The sequence below is a fragment of the Pleurodeles waltl genome, chromosome 11 (assembly GCF_031143425.1).
Source record: "Pleurodeles waltl isolate 20211129_DDA chromosome 11, aPleWal1.hap1.20221129, whole genome shotgun sequence".
Classification (NCBI taxonomy): Eukaryota; Metazoa; Chordata; class Amphibia; order Caudata; family Salamandridae; genus Pleurodeles; species Pleurodeles waltl.
Genome location: NC_090450.1, coordinates 70,801,914 through 70,819,706, shown reverse-complemented (window position 1 = coordinate 70,819,706; position 17,793 = coordinate 70,801,914). Strand labels below are relative to the sequence as shown.

Sequence of the window (17,793 nt, the reverse complement as noted above, 5' to 3'; positions counted from 1 at the left end):
TCTGCTCATTTCTTCCCTGCAATTCAATCTCTGGTTCTGATAAAGCCCAGACCATGTATCCAGACAGGATATTTGGACTTACTTCTCCTACACTAAAGTCCTGTATACCATCAAGCACCTGCCACTGGAACATTGACACCTCCTATCAATTCCCGACATACCTTGCATTTCAAATAAATCAATGCCACTAAAATCCAATGTAAGCAAATGGACACGATTCACAAATGCTACAATTCCTTTCTTACTTTCTCTCTCCTAATCCTCCCGGATTTCATCTACTTCCAAACTGCTGTATCACCTTTTTAAATCTTCAAAACTTGATATTGAATCCTCTAGGCTGAATGAATCTTCATCATACAAATCTTGAAAAGAGCCCTATACTTCTTTAAAATCTTTCCTGAACATGCCTCCCAGTGTCGCTAATTTCAACATTTCAGTTAAGAAGCAGGCAATGTTATTGTTTAAGCTTTACCAGTTTTCTAGACTAATAATCCTTCTTTCCACAATTTCCTTTTCTAAACGCCATGGCTTAAATTTACTTTGAAGTCACTGTGAATGAATGTGCTTGGTTTAGGATACTATCCCACAATGTAAAATTTTCCATATGCCTCAATTCCAGCTGGGCATAGTTTGACACACCTTTACAACATTCCATATAATAACAGATATTTGTTAAAATCGGATGCATCTCCCAGTGTTTCTCATCACTGTTCTTTACTCAGGTTAAAAATCTAGTTCTGTGCTCCGATGTTGTGGCAGTTTGTCAAAGAGGGGCATTTTATAGGACCACAGTCATTTGCAGTAAACCTATTCCTTTACTAATTAATCTCCATGAAGAATAATTTCTAAAACAAAATTTTGAATCTATAGTTTCTTGATACGTTTCCTATGAAATATTTTCTTGAACCCCATTTTATTTTTAAAATGTTAGTTTAAGGACTATTTCTATATGTTCCTTCTATTACATTCCAACTTCCAGTTGGTCTATCCTGATGAAAGTGACCTAGCTTTGGTGACGCTCTTTAAGGAGGGTACTCGATCTATCCACAGATTCTTCATTTTAGAATACTCCTGTGGCAACAGATTGGGTCTAGATAACTTCTCAGAGGAGTGCTCCCCTGCACCACTAGGTGGTTCTGCAGGGCTCAACGAGGACCCACACTGCCTCAGAAGAGAGTCGCATATTAGCGCCACCCCTGTGTGGTGATGTCAGTTTATGGTCTGTTTCCATCCTGTTCTCTCAGATTCACCGCATGAACAATGGCTGGTGATAGTGTGCTAAATAATAACTAGGGACATTTTTAGATATTAAGGAGGTCACTCCACAGAACGCGGAGGTGGTATGGAAGTGAGGAATCGGTGGATAGATCGAGTATCCACCAGATAGAGTGTTACCGAAGACAAGTAGGCTTAATTCTGGTGGAATGGGCTTTTAGGACTTTTTGGTTCTGCTTCTCGACCACTCTATAGAAGAGCTTAATGTTTAGGACTATCCATCTTGACAAAACCCTCTTCGTTTCACCCTTCCCTATGCTAGAAAAACCCCATAAAAAGTTGATCGCCCACCCTATAGTCTTTGGCACGAACAATGTAAAAGCTAAAGCCCTTTTGGAGTCCAGTTGATGTAGTCTCTCGTCCTTTTTTGAGGGGTGAAGGGGAGTAAAGAATACAGGTAGAGTGATGAAATGCTCAATGTGGAAGGGAGTCACAATTTTTAAAAACAATTGCCTCCAGAGTCATCAGCACCAGCTTGTCTGGGGAAAAGGTGGTGTAGGTCGGTTGAATTGAAAAGTGCCCGAAGTTCACTCATGAGTCAAGCTGACATAATCACGAGTAAGAGTGTCTTTAAAGTCAGGAAACGCAGTAAGCTGCAACGCATTAACTCAAAGCCTAAAGAGCGTATTCATGAGAAACTTTAAGACCAAGTTGAGGTTCCCTCTGGCATCAAACAGTTTTGGGAGGCAACACATGTTCCAAACCTTTTATAAATCTCATCACAATTGGTCATTTAAACAAGGACAGATGGCCAGCAAACTTAAAAATGCCGAAATGGCTGGCAACTAACCTTTAATAGTGCCCCCTGCCAGGCCTTGCCGGGCCATGAATTAAAAATAAACAAAAAAAAGTTGGACAGTTTTGCTTGTAAGGTGACATCCTTGCAAACGTCACACCAGGCCACAAATTTGTCCCAGTACCTGGCATAAATGGATTTCGCGGAGAGGGCGTCTGGCAGCAAGGATGATATTCACCACTTTTTTCCGATCAAACACACTCACTTGCTGCCGCTCAAATGCCAATCATGTAGATTGCACAGATTTGTATCGGATAACAGATGATCATGCCCAGGCTGTCCGGGTACCACAATCTCCTGGCCCAGCCTAGAGCCACTATGATATCTTGGGCTCTGTTGTTCCTCATCTTCTTCAGAACTCTGGGCAGGAAAGGCAGTGGCAGGAAAGAGTAGGGAAGTCACTTCTTCCTTTCCAGCAGAATACATCTCCTAATGAGTGATCCTGCAAAAACTCTGTGCGCAAAACGTTTGTCTCTGCACATTCAACGGTGGTCAAAAGATCGAGCCATCACTTTCCCTACTGTTGGAGATACCCTGTGCCATCTTGGGATTTAGATGCCACTGGTGATCAGCCAGAACTGGCCTGCTCTGTTCCTCCTCTCTGGTATTCAGAAACCCTGCCAGGTGGTTTCTGATCAGGAAAATGCCCTGATGTACCAGCCACCTTCAAAGCAGTGGCGCCCCTTGACATACGAGCATACAGCTGGCTCAGGCTACAAGATCTCTCTTATGACATTTGTTTTGGGCTCTACAAGGTGTAACTAATTCTAGTGCTTCAGTTGCCCTCCAAACCACCACCACAAGTGACGCCCTTTTTGGCACTGAAGGCCCCAAGTGGAGTGTCCAACTCTGTCTCAGGTGAGGTTTCAAGCCCATTGGCACTCTGTAAATGACTGTATAAGGCATCATCAGCATAGTGAGGGCGGAGCAAGCAGTCCCCATCTCTATCATCCTTTTTAATGTCTTGGGGATTCCTCCTGCTCTGGCACGGGATGAATATCAAAATCAAAAAGATAATAGAGACTCTACTGTTAGGTGAACATGGAAGAGGCACTATACTGAGGCTGCAAGATCAACGGTTGCGCTTGTGTAATTTCATAGCCCAAAAACAGTCAGAGTCGAGCTGAAGTAGGTTCAGTCAGTACAAAAATCTGCACATGGCCCGGGAAATTAGGTGCACGTCAGGACAAGCAGAGAAATTGGTTCCGTGGCTGAGAGATGGGGTGTGACTGACACTTCAAAGCCCTCAAGCTTTCTCTCTAAAATCAGACTTGTGGGATAGGGTCGAGTTCTGCTTCACTTTCTTGTGTTTGTCCTTGGAGCTGGACTATCCAAAGATTTTGAGCATGAAGTTGAGTGATCAAGGAACTATCTTGGTACCTAGAACAGGCCCATGACTTCTTGTCAACATACTCCTTTCCTATCAGTCTCTGATCGCCTTCAGGTGTATGAGAGTGTTTTTATTCCATGACTTAAGACTTCTGGTCCATGCCACTCTCCAAATGACACACCTTGTGTGAGTCCATGGCAGACATCTGCTTCCTAAAGTCACAGCATGTCTTCAAACCTGTTGTTTTGGGTAAGGAGATTGTTTCCTAGCAGATTGGTTTTAAACTGTTTAGAAGTCAATGGAAAACAGGCAAAGCTGGGACTGGAGAACTGAAGACAGTGGGCATATATGGCTCTACTCGGTCACTTTTGGGGTGGTGTGGAGCAAGAGTGGATCTCCAAGTTGTTACCTAGCAGTGCATAAGAGCAGTGTTGTGAGAAGATTTATGGATCTAGTCTGGTGCCTTGGGAGAATTCCAAATTGAGGAATCTGGGGTTAGAAGTACCCATCAGAATTTCCCCATGCAAACCCTATTGAGTAAAACATAATGTGACTATTTGTTTCATGGGTAAATCTCACAATTGTTCTAAGTATACCTTGTAGTTTCTTTGTACACACAAACCTTTCTACCTTTGATGTTAACAAAGGTACAGCTTTGTTTTAGAGGAAAACAGCCAAGCGCTTCTTTTACTGCAATGTTCCAATGCATAATGGTTTTAATCCCAAAAGATGATCTAACTGTGTTGGCAAAAAAACATCCTTATATAATAATTGGAATCCCAAAATCTTCTTTGTTGACACCAGTTTTCCTCAAAAACCATCCCCTGAACTATAGATGAAATATGATTTGCAGTTTCACAAAAATATACTATTGCTTGTATCCTCTTGCATCGGGGCTCAAAAGAAAATGATGGGACTACATGATTTTAACCTTCGCCAAAAAAAAAAAAAAAACAGATTTGATGCTATGCGTGCTTCTACACAAAACCCCTCATTATCAGGAATGCTACAAGATTATTACCTAATAATTTAATAACTAAATAAGGACAATATAAACTTAAACGTATATTAGTATTAACATCTAAATAAAACAAACTTTTTGGGAGATTCTGATTAAACTGGCGTGATGGTACAATTGTAATGGTGAACCTCATATCCTAAGACTTTGCCAAATTACTGTATGAAGTTAAGAAAAGAGCCCAGTGCTTGCCCTAGCTATTGAAATATTTTCTTCTCTGAAGGAACCCTCGACATTCGCTATGGGACATCTAAATTAAATATCCCCTACAAGAATGTGCACATTTTGTTTAGTAGGCAGATCTATGCTGATATTTTCAGAGCACCATCATTAAAAATTATCTGGGCAAGATAGCTTTCGTAGAAACCCATTAGACTCCTTATAAAACATACATTCTTTTAAACATTCAAACTTATTACGATGTCCAGCTTGCTTTAGTAACACTCAATATTGTCTTTCCTTTCCAGATTTTGAGTTTGGTACTGCAACCATCTGCCGTTATGTCCAGAATTAGTTTTGATATTATATTTTCAATTCTTTAAACATATTTTATTAGTTATTTAGCTCCACATTGATCAATGTTATAGGTCTAATTAGAAAATCTTTGGTATTCTTCGGCATTATTACAATTCTATACTTTTTTATGACAGTGTTAAATTCGAAAAGTGGCAGTAGATGGCCGGAGTTGGCTGTTCACATCTGACCTGACTGTACTTGGCCTCCAAAGCAGTGTTCATCTTGCGCAATTGTGTGTTTTCGGACCGAGCATCTGCAAGGGACTCCAGTTCAGCTTCAAGCTGCTGCACTCGTGTCTAATAGGAGGAGGAGGATAGCATTACCAAGATGTGCAGTAGGACGACAGATAAATAAAAGAGTACACCATAAAAGCGAAAGTAAAGGAGGGCAGAGAACCGCAAAGCGGGACACTGGTCAGCTGATGCAGAGAAAAGGAAGAAGCCATTGATGGTGAGCAAATGAACCACTATTGTGAAAAGTGACAAAACCACTGCAAGATCTGAAGAGAAAAGAATACATCCTTTACTTCTGAGCATCAGAAAAATCAATGCCATGAAGTCTAAGTACAGTGCATAGAAGAAAGGCTGCTAAGATGGAGCTGAAAGGTACCTCCCACAAAAATGAATATAAAAAAGTGGCACACTATTCAGAAGAACAGTTCCTAAATGATAAGGAATTTTGTAACGTTATCCCAGACAGATAATAGATACAGAACCACATTTGTGAAGAGCGACACCAGGACCGGAAATAGGCAAATCACATGCAGAATTCGGCATATGGAATAAACATTAATGGAAAACAACTTACCTGCAGCATTCGTTCTGAGTATGTGTGCCTTTACCAGCATAAATGCAGGTTAGAATATTCTCCCCGCCCAATTAGGAAGGGATACACTAAACCATATTAAAGCATTTTCACACCATTCTTATCATTACATTTATCAATTTTCTTAGACCTTTGAGGTCATCACCTTTGTCTTCACCACTATCGTCTACAGAATAAAAAATGTGTTAGTAAAGCGAGGAGAGAAACCCAGTAGGGTAGAGATGGATGGTATTACCTTCCTTCAGTACAGGTCTGTGCACGCTATTGCCCGAGTACAAACCTCAGTGTTACCTCTGAGCCAGAACTGACCATAGGAAACTGGACTGTATGCAGCTGAAAACAGGGCACTGTAAAACCTCAACAACACTACATTATCTCCATATTAGCCTACTAGGCAGTGAGGGTAGTAATCCTTACCACTGTGGTGGCCTACCTTAAACCATTAATTTAGAGATGCCATGTCTTAATCTTCTTTATGCTTTTCCAAAATAAAATATTAGGAACTGTACTGAGGGACATTGTACCATTCACATATGGTTAGAATTTTTGTAAGTTCTTTTTATTAAATTTTGTTACAGCAAACACGCATGCTTAGTTCTAAAATCGTTCACACACTTATAAATCTAAATAACTGGTAAGAACCTTTCCACAATATTACACATACTGTGCATTTCCCCAGAACCTCCTCCCCCCACAAAACACACTTTTAAAAACTTTCTTTTTTTCTTTTACAGTTAACAGTGTAGTTTGCCACAACAATTATACACATTTCATAACTCTGCAAATGGAAAAAAAACTCTTCAGCACCACACAGGGCAAACTGTAATAACATAACACCATTTAAAAGGGGTTAGCATTTCATTCAATGATTTCCATGCTTAGGGAAAGATGAAACAAAAAAAAAAAAAAAAGCACTTCGTACCTGAAGCTTCCCCTTCTCATAGGCCAATTTATTTTTGCTGTTCGTCAGCTCTGATAATGCCTGCTCCACCTGCTGCCGAGCATGCTGTTAAAACAAATGAACTTCATGAAGTGAAGGCACCAGTCGGCAGACGCCACAGAGACACAAACAGGAATTGGTTCCAAATAATCCATGAGGCCATAATGGCCAATGATTGTACACAGCTCAGAGACAAACTTACAAAAGTAAAGCTGCCCTCATACTTAAGGAAGGGGCATGACTGACCAATATATCCTTAAAAATAATGCACTCCTTCTGCCTCAGTGGTAGTCATCAGCCACAGGTGTTTTTTGTTCAAGTAGCATAGATCTGCACTCCCTGGTGACGTAGAATAAGATTGCGTCATACCCTGGTCTGCTTGTGCTGTTTGTTCTCCATGTTTTCACTGTTCACTAGTAGGGCAGGTGCCATCTACTATGCTATGCACTTTCACAATTTTCTAGTTGAGCAGGTGTGATGTACTCTGCTGTGAATTTTATTTAGGCATACTGTGTACTTTAGTTTGAGAGCACGGTTTCAACGTATGTTTTCATAAGGTTAATGTAACAGCTGGTGCTGATTAGTTAAAAGCATGTTTCCTTCTGACCTCAACTTGCTGGATGCTTGTCTGTTGCTTATCTGTGCCACTGCCCTAACAGGTGGGACTAATTAGTTAAACGCCTCTGTTTAATACCATCTGCAAATTCATCTGGTATGCTTGCTTGTTGTTTATTTGTTCAGATGCCCTGCCATCTAATTAAAGGCCTCCACTCCGTTTCAGTTTTCTGCCAGTGGCAGCCTTCTAATTGGCAGAAAACACTTAATGTTTAGGAAGGCTCCAGTGCTTAATGTGTGTTTACTCAACCTTCAATTTTAGAGACGGCCTTCTAATTGACAGGAAATACTTAATAATGTTGAAGAAGGTTCCAGATACAAGCGACCCTTGACCTCAGGGTAGGTCGCTCCCCTGCCCTCACAGCGCCACCAGACCCTCTGTGCCTGCCTTCTCACTGTGTCTGTGGTGTTGCCTGTACCCCGAGTGTCTGTGCTGTCGCCCGTTTGTGACCGCGCTCCCCTTCACTTTCTGTACCCCTGAGTGTCTGTTTGGCCGTTTGTGATCGCGCTCTCCTTCACTTTCTGTACCCCTGAGTGTCTGTTTGGCCGTTTGTGATCGCGCTCCCCTTTCTCTCCCGTGTATCCCGAGTGCCTGTTGTTATAACTGCCCCCGCAGTCCCCCTCGTCCTCCGCCGCTTTTCCCTCGTTTTTCTCTCGTTTTTGTACCCTTTTTGGTAATTTTTGTTTTCCCAGGCCTCCTCGCCTTTCTCGAGGCCTACCGCCGCTTTTCCCGCTTTTTTCCCACCTACCCGCCCCCCCTCCCGCCTCCCAGCTGACCCCGCCTCCCTGGCTACCCTTAAATGGCGGCCGCTGCGAGGCAGTGGTAGCGACCCTTGACCTCAGGGTAGGTCGCTCCCCTGCCCTCACAGCGCCACCAGACCCTCTGTGCCTGCCTTCTCACTGTGTCTGTGGTGTTGCCTGTACCCCAAGTGTCTGTGCTGTCGCCCGTTTGTGACCGCGCTCCCCTTCACTTTCTGTACCCCTGAGTGTCTGTTTGGCCGTTTGTGATCGCGCTCCCCTTTCTCTCCCGTGTATCCCGAGTGCCTGTTGTTATAACTGCCCCCGCCGTCCCCCTCGTCCTCCGCCGCTTTTCCCTCTTTTTCTCTCGTTTTTGTACCCTTTTTGGTACTTTTTGTTTTCCCAGGCCTCCTCGCCTTTCTCGAGGCCTACCGCCGCTTTTCCCCCGCCCCCCTCCCGCCTCCCAGCTGACCCGCCTCCCCGGCTACCCTTAAATGGCGGCCGCTGCGAGGCCGCGCAGCGGGAGCGCCTAAGGCAAGCCCGTCTGCGCCCGTCCGCTCCTGGACCGCGCCCTGCGCCCGAACCCCTGGCTCCTGCAACCCCCGCCTGACCTACGACTCCGCCACCCTCGCCATCCTCAACCCCGGCCGCACGCCGGACTGCTACCGCGCCACCCCGAAACGAACCCACGGACCCTTCACCTGCAGCAACTGCCGCTTCACCAGTAAACGGACTCACACCGCTCCCGTCAAAATCGACTCCCCCGGAAGCAATCTCCACTGCATCCTGGTCAACACCCGATCCGTCCACAGGCACGCCATCGAACTGTAGAACCTCATCAACTCAACGAACCCGGACATCGCCTTCCTCACCGAGACCTGGATGAACCCCTCCTCGGCACCCGACATTGCCATAGCCATCCCCGACGGCTACAAAATCATCCGGAAAGACCGCACCAACCGCATCGGAGGAGGCATCGCCATCGCACACAAAAGCTCCATCCGTATCTCGACACACACCGACAACTCACTCCCCGACGCCGAACACCTCCACTTCGCGATCCACAGCGACCCCAAGACCACCCTCAGAGGCACCCTCATGTACAGACCACCAGGACCACGCACCAAGTTCAGCGAAGACATCGCAGACTTCGTCAACCCTCACGCACTCTCATCCACCGACTACATCCTCCTAGGAGACCTCAACTTTCACCTGGAGAACCACACCGACAACAACACCACCGCCTTACTGGACAACCTCACCAACCTGGGACTGAAACAGCTAGTCAACACCCCCACCCACTACGCCGGACATATGCTCGACCCCATCTTCTCCTCCAGCAAACACACCACCTTCAGCCACACCACCGAACTCACCTGGTCGGACCACAGCTGTGTCCACTTCAGCTTCAAGAAGACCACCGTGCATCACCACACCCAGCAATCACCAAGAAGACACTGGAACCGAATCACCACAGAACAGCTCGCATCAACCCTCTCCCAGAACCAACCCACCAGCACCACTGACCCCAACAAAGCCGCCTACAACCTCACGAGCTGGATCGCCGACTGCGCCAACCTCCTGGCCCCCCTTAAGACTCAAGCTAACACCAACAACCACAAGAAAAACTCCTGGTTCACCCCCGACCTCAAGGACTCCAAGAAAGAATGCCGCACCCGCGAGAAGACGTGGCGCCTCAACCAGACTGAGGAGAACATGTCAGCTCTCAAGGACGCCACCCGCCAACACCACCAACACCTCCGCGCCGCACGAAAAACAGCCTACCAGAACAGACTCGACAACAACGCCCACAACAGCAAGGAACTATTTGGCATCGTCAAAGAGCTCTCCAACCCGGACGCAGAAAACAACTCCATCCCTCCCTCACAGGACCTCTGCGACTCCCTCGCTGCCTTCTTCCACCACAAGATCACCGACATATACGACAGCTTCACCACCACCAACACGAACCCCCCCCTCGGAACCCGCCACCGACATCACCACCATCCTCACCTGGAGCCCAACCACCACTGAGGAAACCACCCGAGTCATGAACTCGATCCACTCTGGATCCCCTTCCGACCCCTGCCCGCACCACATCTACAACAAGGCCAACAACATCATCGCACCCCACCTCCGAGACGTCATCAACGCATCCATCACCTCCGCCACCTTCCCAGAGAGCTGGAAACACGCAGAGCTCAACGCCCTCTTAAAGAAACCCACAGCAGACCCCAACGAACTCAAAAACTACCGACCCATCTCTCTCCTACCGTTCCCAGCCAAAGTGATTGAGAAAATCATCAACGCTCAACTCACCACCGCCCTGGAATCCAACGACTCCCTCGACCCCACACAGTTCGGCTTCAGGGCTAACCACAGCACCGAAACCGCCCTCATCGCAGCCACGGACGACATCAGATCCCTGACCGACAAGGGAGAAACCGTGGCCCTCATACTCCTGGACCTCTCTGCAGCCTTCGACACGGTCTGCCACCGTACCCTGATACACCGCCTCAGCAACACCGGCATCAGAGGCAAGGCCCTGGAATGGATCGTCTCGTTCCTCTCCGGAAGAACTCAGAGAGTCCGCCTGCCCCCCTTCAGATCTACAGCCACGGAGATCATCTGCGGCGTACCCCAAGGATCCTCCCTCAGCCCCACACTCTTCAACGTCTACATGACCCCCCTGGCGAACATCGCACGCAAACACGGACTCGACCTCATATCCTACGCCGACGACACCCAGCTCATCTTATCCCTCACCAACAACCCCACCTCAGCAAGGACCAGACTACACGAAGGCATGAAGGAAGTAGCGAACTGGATGACAGACAGCCCGCTGAAACTGAACACAGATAAAACGGAGGTCCTCATCCTCGGCCCTACTCCCAACGCATGGGACGACTCCTGGTGGCCTCCCGCCCTAGGCAGCACTCCCCAACCCACCGACCACGCACGCAACCTCGGCTTCATCCTGGACTCATCCCTCTCCATGGCCAGACAGGTTAACTCTGTGACCTCAGCATGCTTCAACACCCTCTGCATGCTCCGCAAGATCTTCCGCTGGATCCCCACCGACACCAGGAAGACCGTCACTCACGCCCTCGTCACCAGTCGCTTGGACTACGGGAACACTCTGTACGCCAGCATCACCACCAAGCTGCAGAGGAAACTGCAACGGATCCAGAACGCTGCCGCACGACTCATCCTGGACATACCCCGCCACCACCACATCTCCGGACACCTGAGGAAACTTCATTGGCTCCCAGTCAACAAAAGAATCACCTTTAGACTCCTCTCCCACGCACACAAAGCCCTGCACAACCTCGGACCTAAACTCATCAACAACCGCGTCTCCTTCTACACTCCTCCACGCACTCTACGCTCAACCGGACAAGCCCTGGCAGCCGTACCCCGCATCCGCAAAGCCACCGCCGGAGGAAGATCCTTCTCTTTCCTGGCAGCGAAGACCTGGAACTCTCTACCCAGCCACCTTCGCAGCATACCCGATCACCTCTCCTTCAGAAGGCAGCTCAAGACCTGGCTCTATGAGCACTGCCCCCCCCCCCCCCCAGCGCCTTGAGACCCTTTAAGGGTGAGTAGCGCGCTTTATAAATGCGAATGATTGATTGATTGATTGATTGATTGATACATACTTGTATGACAGACTATGAATACTGCTTTCAAAGTAAATCTGTCTTGAGCGCCATGTTTGGGTTCTGACCCCGCCACCTGCGACAAGAATAATCTGGACATCTTTGCCTGGAACCTCAGGTCAGCATGCCCTCTTGAACTATGTCTCTGTGAAACAGTTTTCAACAATCTTGAACCCTGAAACCTGGTTGATTAGCTGGTGCTGCTGTGCCACCATCACCTTGACTAAGTCCATCTTTTCACCATTTTAACGCTCCAGCTATTCAGGCCCATTAGAGTGCATCAGGATAGAGCATTAACCGGGCATTTCTAGTTTTGGTATTACATTTTTCCTTCAAGGACACCCTAGCAATTTTAGTTTGAGTTGGCCATTGGAAAAAGACTTATATTAACTAATGCAAGTTAAGGACAATAAAGATTTCAGAGTTGTCTGAGCAAAGGCTAAAGGTTATGCGCTAAGGATTCCGCACAGAGATCTGTGCTCAAGGGCCATTCACATAAACTAGAATTCCTTATAGCAATTGTTGCTTGGTAGGTTTAATTAAGGACTCGCACCTCAGGCTGATTGTAAAGCGCTCATATAAGGCTGTCTAAAATGATTGTGTTCTTGTTGCAGAGTACCTATCCTGATTGAAGGAGTGCACCTTACCACTAGAACTGGACGGGTCCTTCTCAGAAGGATTAACACACATCCATCATCCTTTTTAAGAGAGCTTCAAGGTACCATCGCTTTCTCTCCAACCCTTCTGCCCTCAAGGTTAGTCACCGGTATCAGCCATCTCTTCTGATCCTAAGGTTTAACCTCCAGGGGGTAGTGGTGTAAGAAATGTACTTCCACAGAAGCCATGGGAACTCAGGTGAGTGGTCCTTGGCATGACAGCTTGTTTTTATTTACTTGACCTTCAAGCAACTAAATTCTAGTCCTCGTGGAATGACACCACTCTAGATGCCAGTAACTGGTGGAGTGCATTATACATGTGAAGAAAGTCATACACTTCCCTCAGTAGATGCCATGTTAGGAAGGGCATTGACTTATGGACTCTGGGGTTTCTGGTCTTGTCCCTGGGAATTAAAGTCTACACTGATGTGTAACACTCCCTGTGCAACACTCTACTTGATTGCATCTCTAGAGCTTCTCAAACCTAGTTGTGATGGCTGCTATAGTAAGTTGGACACATTCGTGCTTAGGCCTAAGCAGCAAGCCTGTGAGAAGATCTTAGAACTCCAAGTCAACATTGTGAAGTATATATTTATTTAAACCATTCATTTTCTCCATGTTCCTCTCAATCTGCTCTCTGCCTATTACACCTACCCCATCTCCTCTTGAACCCCTGTCCTTTTCTACTCTCTCTTTTACCATTTCCACTCTCCCAAATGCATCCCTGTCCATCTTGCTACCTGGTATTTGGGGAACCATCTAGGACCTCCCACTTCCCCACACCCTGTCCCACTTAGTCTAGCCTATCTCCTCCTAACATATGTTTTCTCTAATGTTAATTTGTTCAAGGTGTAACAAAAAAGTGCATCTACCAAAACATCTGTGCACACCGGACTCCCAATAAGCAGCTGTCTCAAGCATCAACCCACCGGCCATTTGTAAATCTGGAAAAACTGGACACTTCCCACTCCCCAGCTAATAACCATGTGCATCTACATCCAGCTCTGGCAGGCTTCACCATATCACTATTTACTCACAGCTACCACAGTGCCAACCATCAAGCAACAGGAGATGTGCCTATCTAAACAACACACATCTACAACTCACTTCCGTGGGAGTCTCCCTCTGTAGCATTTAAACCCTTGAGTACAGGAAATGTGGTGTGTGGCTCAGCTATGCCATCTAGACCCTAAACCTCTTAGTTTTGCGCAGAAACAAATTGAGTCTGCCTAGTACCACAAAAGTCAGGTACTCCTGGACAGTCAAAAAGCCAAAAGAAGACTTAACTGACAGAGGTGGGCTATAGAAATGAATGTAACACAAAAGCTTTAAAAGTGCAATACAATCATTTTATCCCTTTAGATAGTATTAGAAGCAATCATATGGAGTGTGTCAGAAGGGTTTTTATCTGAAATTTTCAGCATATGAACACCTGTATCTGCAAGTATACATAGGCCTTCATCACAAGAAGCCTGTTAAAATCTCCATAATTTTACTGCTTGAAATTATCATTAACGCGTACCCGGTACTCTGAGGGAAGATCAATGAAAAGGCTTGCAAGTTTTTGAGGAAAAATAAGTGGGAATCTGTGTTTTCATGTTGAGTCCCACATGTTTTCTTCTGGAATTTCAGACAGCGGTTTTGGGTGCTTTTTGTTTTAGAAAAACAAAACTTGTAATCAAGATGGGCCTGGTAATGCCAGTTACCTTCTTTATCAACATCAACAGGACAGATAACAGGTGCCATAGTCGGCTGGATGGTGCCCAGCCATATATGTAGCAAAAATTAGATTAAAATTAGGCTATCGCAGGTAGTAGAAAGTGACCAACAGGGCACATGCCACAATTGGCGTAGATGGAGGAGGTGGCAGTCTGTGGGGTAAGGTAAGTTCATAAATGAGATCAAAGAAAAAAAGCATTAAGTAGGGTAAAAGTGAATATGATCAATATTTAATTAAAGATGCTTCACAATATAGAAAGGGCATTATGATTATTTTATGTTGAATTTATACAAATATTTTAAGTACAAACATACAGAGTAAAAAATGTGGAAAGTCGCCACAGTCGGATGACATAATTCCATCTGTAGTGCACTTGAATCTCATTCACAGCACAGGATGGCACAGAATAGCTGCCCTATGGCACCTCGCCGTATGTATATGTCTCTTTAAGGTTGGCACTGTACCTGCTGGTGCTCCATTGAGGCAAGTCGATCCAACAGGCTCCTGTTCTCCCCCTCCTGAGAGTGCAGAGTGGTCTTCATGGCCTCTAGATCGAGCTGTAAACCATCAGACATCATCAGTGATATCACCAGGGCATCTCCTCACAACCATTCCACCTTGCAAAGAGAATACCCTAGCTCCTCCAGAGCAGAACAGTGTCTACGCTCCATAAGGATGAACAAAGCTCCTCACTTCTAAGACGGTACATGGTTACAGGTATTTTCAGCTTATTGTTCTTAAGATGGGCAATGGAGGATCAGTAGACTTAAGGGGGCAGTGAAGTCTTAAATTCTAAGAATGGAAGATTCACCACCAGAGCTGATGTGTCCTCATCACCCAGACTATTAGGTGTCTTAGAGAATGTAACAACCAGAACACACACACTCAGCTTTAGAAACGAATGCGAAGTGGAACATAGGTTTTAAACATATGTACGATATACTTTTTATCCTCTAGAGCACCTTAACTCCTTGACAGGTACTTGTGGCTTAGAGAATTCAACACAGAGAATATCAAGTGTATTTGCTCTAACAATGGAAGATTTACCTCAACTGCAGAATATCTTTGTGGACTGGAACGAAGTTATAGTCTCATCTCACATAGAGGTGGGTCAAATAGTTTAATATTGAGAGCACAGCCTCAGAGGCATATGGGTACATAGCATTTAACCTGTTAAGTGTGGTACCCATAGAAGGTTACCATTGGCTCTGAGAATTTAAATAAGGGGATACCGACCTTCTCCGCTCAAACAATCAAATTCCTTTGAAGCCTGGAACTTGGACATTGATTCTCTGGTCACAGAAAGATAGCTCAGAGGATCTAGAAGATGAACGTATGGACTTCATCCTCCAGGATTTGATGTATCAGAGGTTTATGCTTCATAGCTTTGAGATGAACACTGGTGGAGGCAGAAATCCCCTTACCTCTAAGGCCATGAAACTTGATGCTACACAAACACAGATATGCTTGCCTTTATGGCGAATATCTTTATCGACTGGTGAAATGTAACAGATTCTCATCTCACAGACTGATAACTGAGGGAATTTAATCAAAGCTAACACACCCAAAGGTGGCAAACAATGTGCTCTCGAAACATCCTCTTAACAGATCATAAAATAACAAGATTGTTCATAGGAATAAGGGAACATGTGCACAGTTTTCACCACAATATATTTACTACCCACAGGGGCTACACAAAGCAAAGAGAACAGTGTGTTACTGGTAAGACCAGCATGAAACAAGGAAAGAGTCAGTAACTTTTTCTGATGCTAAATAAAGTCAGCACAAATGATGATGTTGGCGAATGAGGGAGTCTGCTAAAATCCCAAAGAGACAATACCTTGTTGCTCACAGTGGCTTCTTATCTGCAAGTGTACCTGCAAGGGTACAGGGAATATATCACCTTATCTTAAGCTTCACAGTAAATAAAGTGTGCTGAAGGTGTAACACTGCACATAGAGTCTGATGAACAAAAGCATGTGGGATCTTTGGACTAGTCGGACAGGTCCTAGAACACCTTTTTTGGAGCTACAGAATAGAGATGTGTGAGGTGCAGAATACTACTGGGTAATAGGAGTGTGTTGGATCTACAATACTACCAGGTTTGCAGGATCCATAATATTATCACATAACAAAGGTATTTGGGATCCATAATACTATTGGGTAATGGCTTTTGGAGGTGCCACAAAACTACAGGGTAGTACGTAAATGTAGAAAGCACAATACTACTGAGTAATAGGGAAATGTGGGATTCACAAAGCTACCAAGTAATAGGGGTGCAGACAATCCACAATATTTAAGTACTCACTTCAAAGTAATCTTTACATTTGGAAGCCCCCTTACCTGGCACTCTGTTAGCTCAGCTTCTAGTTTGTCCCTCTCTTCGGCAATCTCATTCAAGGCTTTAGCCTTCTGTTGCGGAAAATGACAAAATGGTTAAAACATCAGAAGATAGCAGCGTGAACATCCAACAACACGTCGGAACCAGTACAACAGATGGTTACTATAGGCAGGGCACCAAGACAAGCTACGAGATGTATTCCTTAAAGACTGGGGCATTTAGACCAAGGTAACATGGAGTCTAGACATATCGCCCAAACTAGCCAGTGGTAATGATAATCCAGACAGAGAGGGTTACAAGGTCAATTAAAGCGATACTCAAAGTTAGGACATTAAAACCAATATGAGAATACTTCTGCTAAAGAGGACAACACCAATTAACTTATTGTACCATGACCATTGAAAGGATCAGTGTGAAAAGGCACCAAGCCATAAAGAAGGATGCATGGAGAATGATGAGAGAAACAGGAGAAGAAGGTACACAGCAACTAGTTCGCTAAGATCAAAGTGCACAGTGGGAAGCAGCCCCAGCATAGCAACAATAGGTAGGGAAGATTGATTAGATGTAAAGAGATTGGGCTATGCAGTATCCGCTGATGGTTAACCAGGCACAGCAGGCTGATTGGTACAGGAAAGACCTGCTCATTTGGTGTGTTACCACTCCACATAAAATATCATGAACTTGATAGGTACCCTAGCAAATGTTACATATGGTGTCCTTTTTTGCCAAACACCAATTTTCTGTGCCCCTCTCCCTTCATGGTTGTCACCTATGATCGCCCCTGGTCTACTCTTGTTTTCAGTCTCCTTGCCCATTTGCATCTAAGAATTCCTTTCCCCACAAACTTTTCTCAGGGTTTCCTCATAAATTACAACTTATAGTTCCATCCGAATCACTGCATTTAAGTTAGCAGGTTAGGTGCAACATGTTTGTACTCATACATAGCAGCTTGTCTTTTTCACCCAATATCACATATACCAGTGTGTACAGCACTTATAGGAGGAGGAGAGGGAAAGAATTCACACAGACTGAATTTCCCCTCATTATTTTCCCCTACCTCCTGCAGAATATTATCCTTCTCCTTGAGAAGATCATTTCTCTCCTTCATAGTGGTTTCCAGGTCCTCACGGAGATGACCAATGGTGGACTCCATCAGCGTCTTTCTCATGGTCATCTTTTCCTCAGTCAGGCGCTGCTTCTCAATGCAAAGCGCATGCTCTTCTAGGAGAGAGGACCTGAAAGTGGTAAAGGGACCAGATTTGAGTATAAGGCATTGGACACTAGAATACCATGTTTGCACGGTGGCAGTGAAGGGGCATGAGAATAGTTACAGACAAAGGAGCACATATTGCCACATAGAAAGT

The 17,793-nt window shown here is 45.3% G+C and overlaps 1 protein-coding gene across 1 annotated transcript in view; it reads right to left on the bottom strand.

The window, feature by feature from the left end:
- Positions 1 to 17,793, bottom strand: part of CCDC150 (coiled-coil domain containing 150) — a 192,498-nt gene that overhangs the window by 96,689 nt on the left and 78,016 nt on the right. The window contains exons 12-16 of the mRNA XM_069213090.1: positions 17,487 to 17,664; positions 16,432 to 16,500; positions 14,553 to 14,645; positions 6,683 to 6,766; positions 5,124 to 5,231 (exon numbers count right to left, since the gene is read on the bottom strand). Of these exons, the coding sequence (XP_069069191.1) occupies positions 5,124 to 5,231; positions 6,683 to 6,766; positions 14,553 to 14,645; positions 16,432 to 16,500; positions 17,487 to 17,664 (532 nt within the window). The remainder of the gene's footprint in view (positions 1 to 5,123; positions 5,232 to 6,682; positions 6,767 to 14,552; positions 14,646 to 16,431; positions 16,501 to 17,486; positions 17,665 to 17,793) is intronic.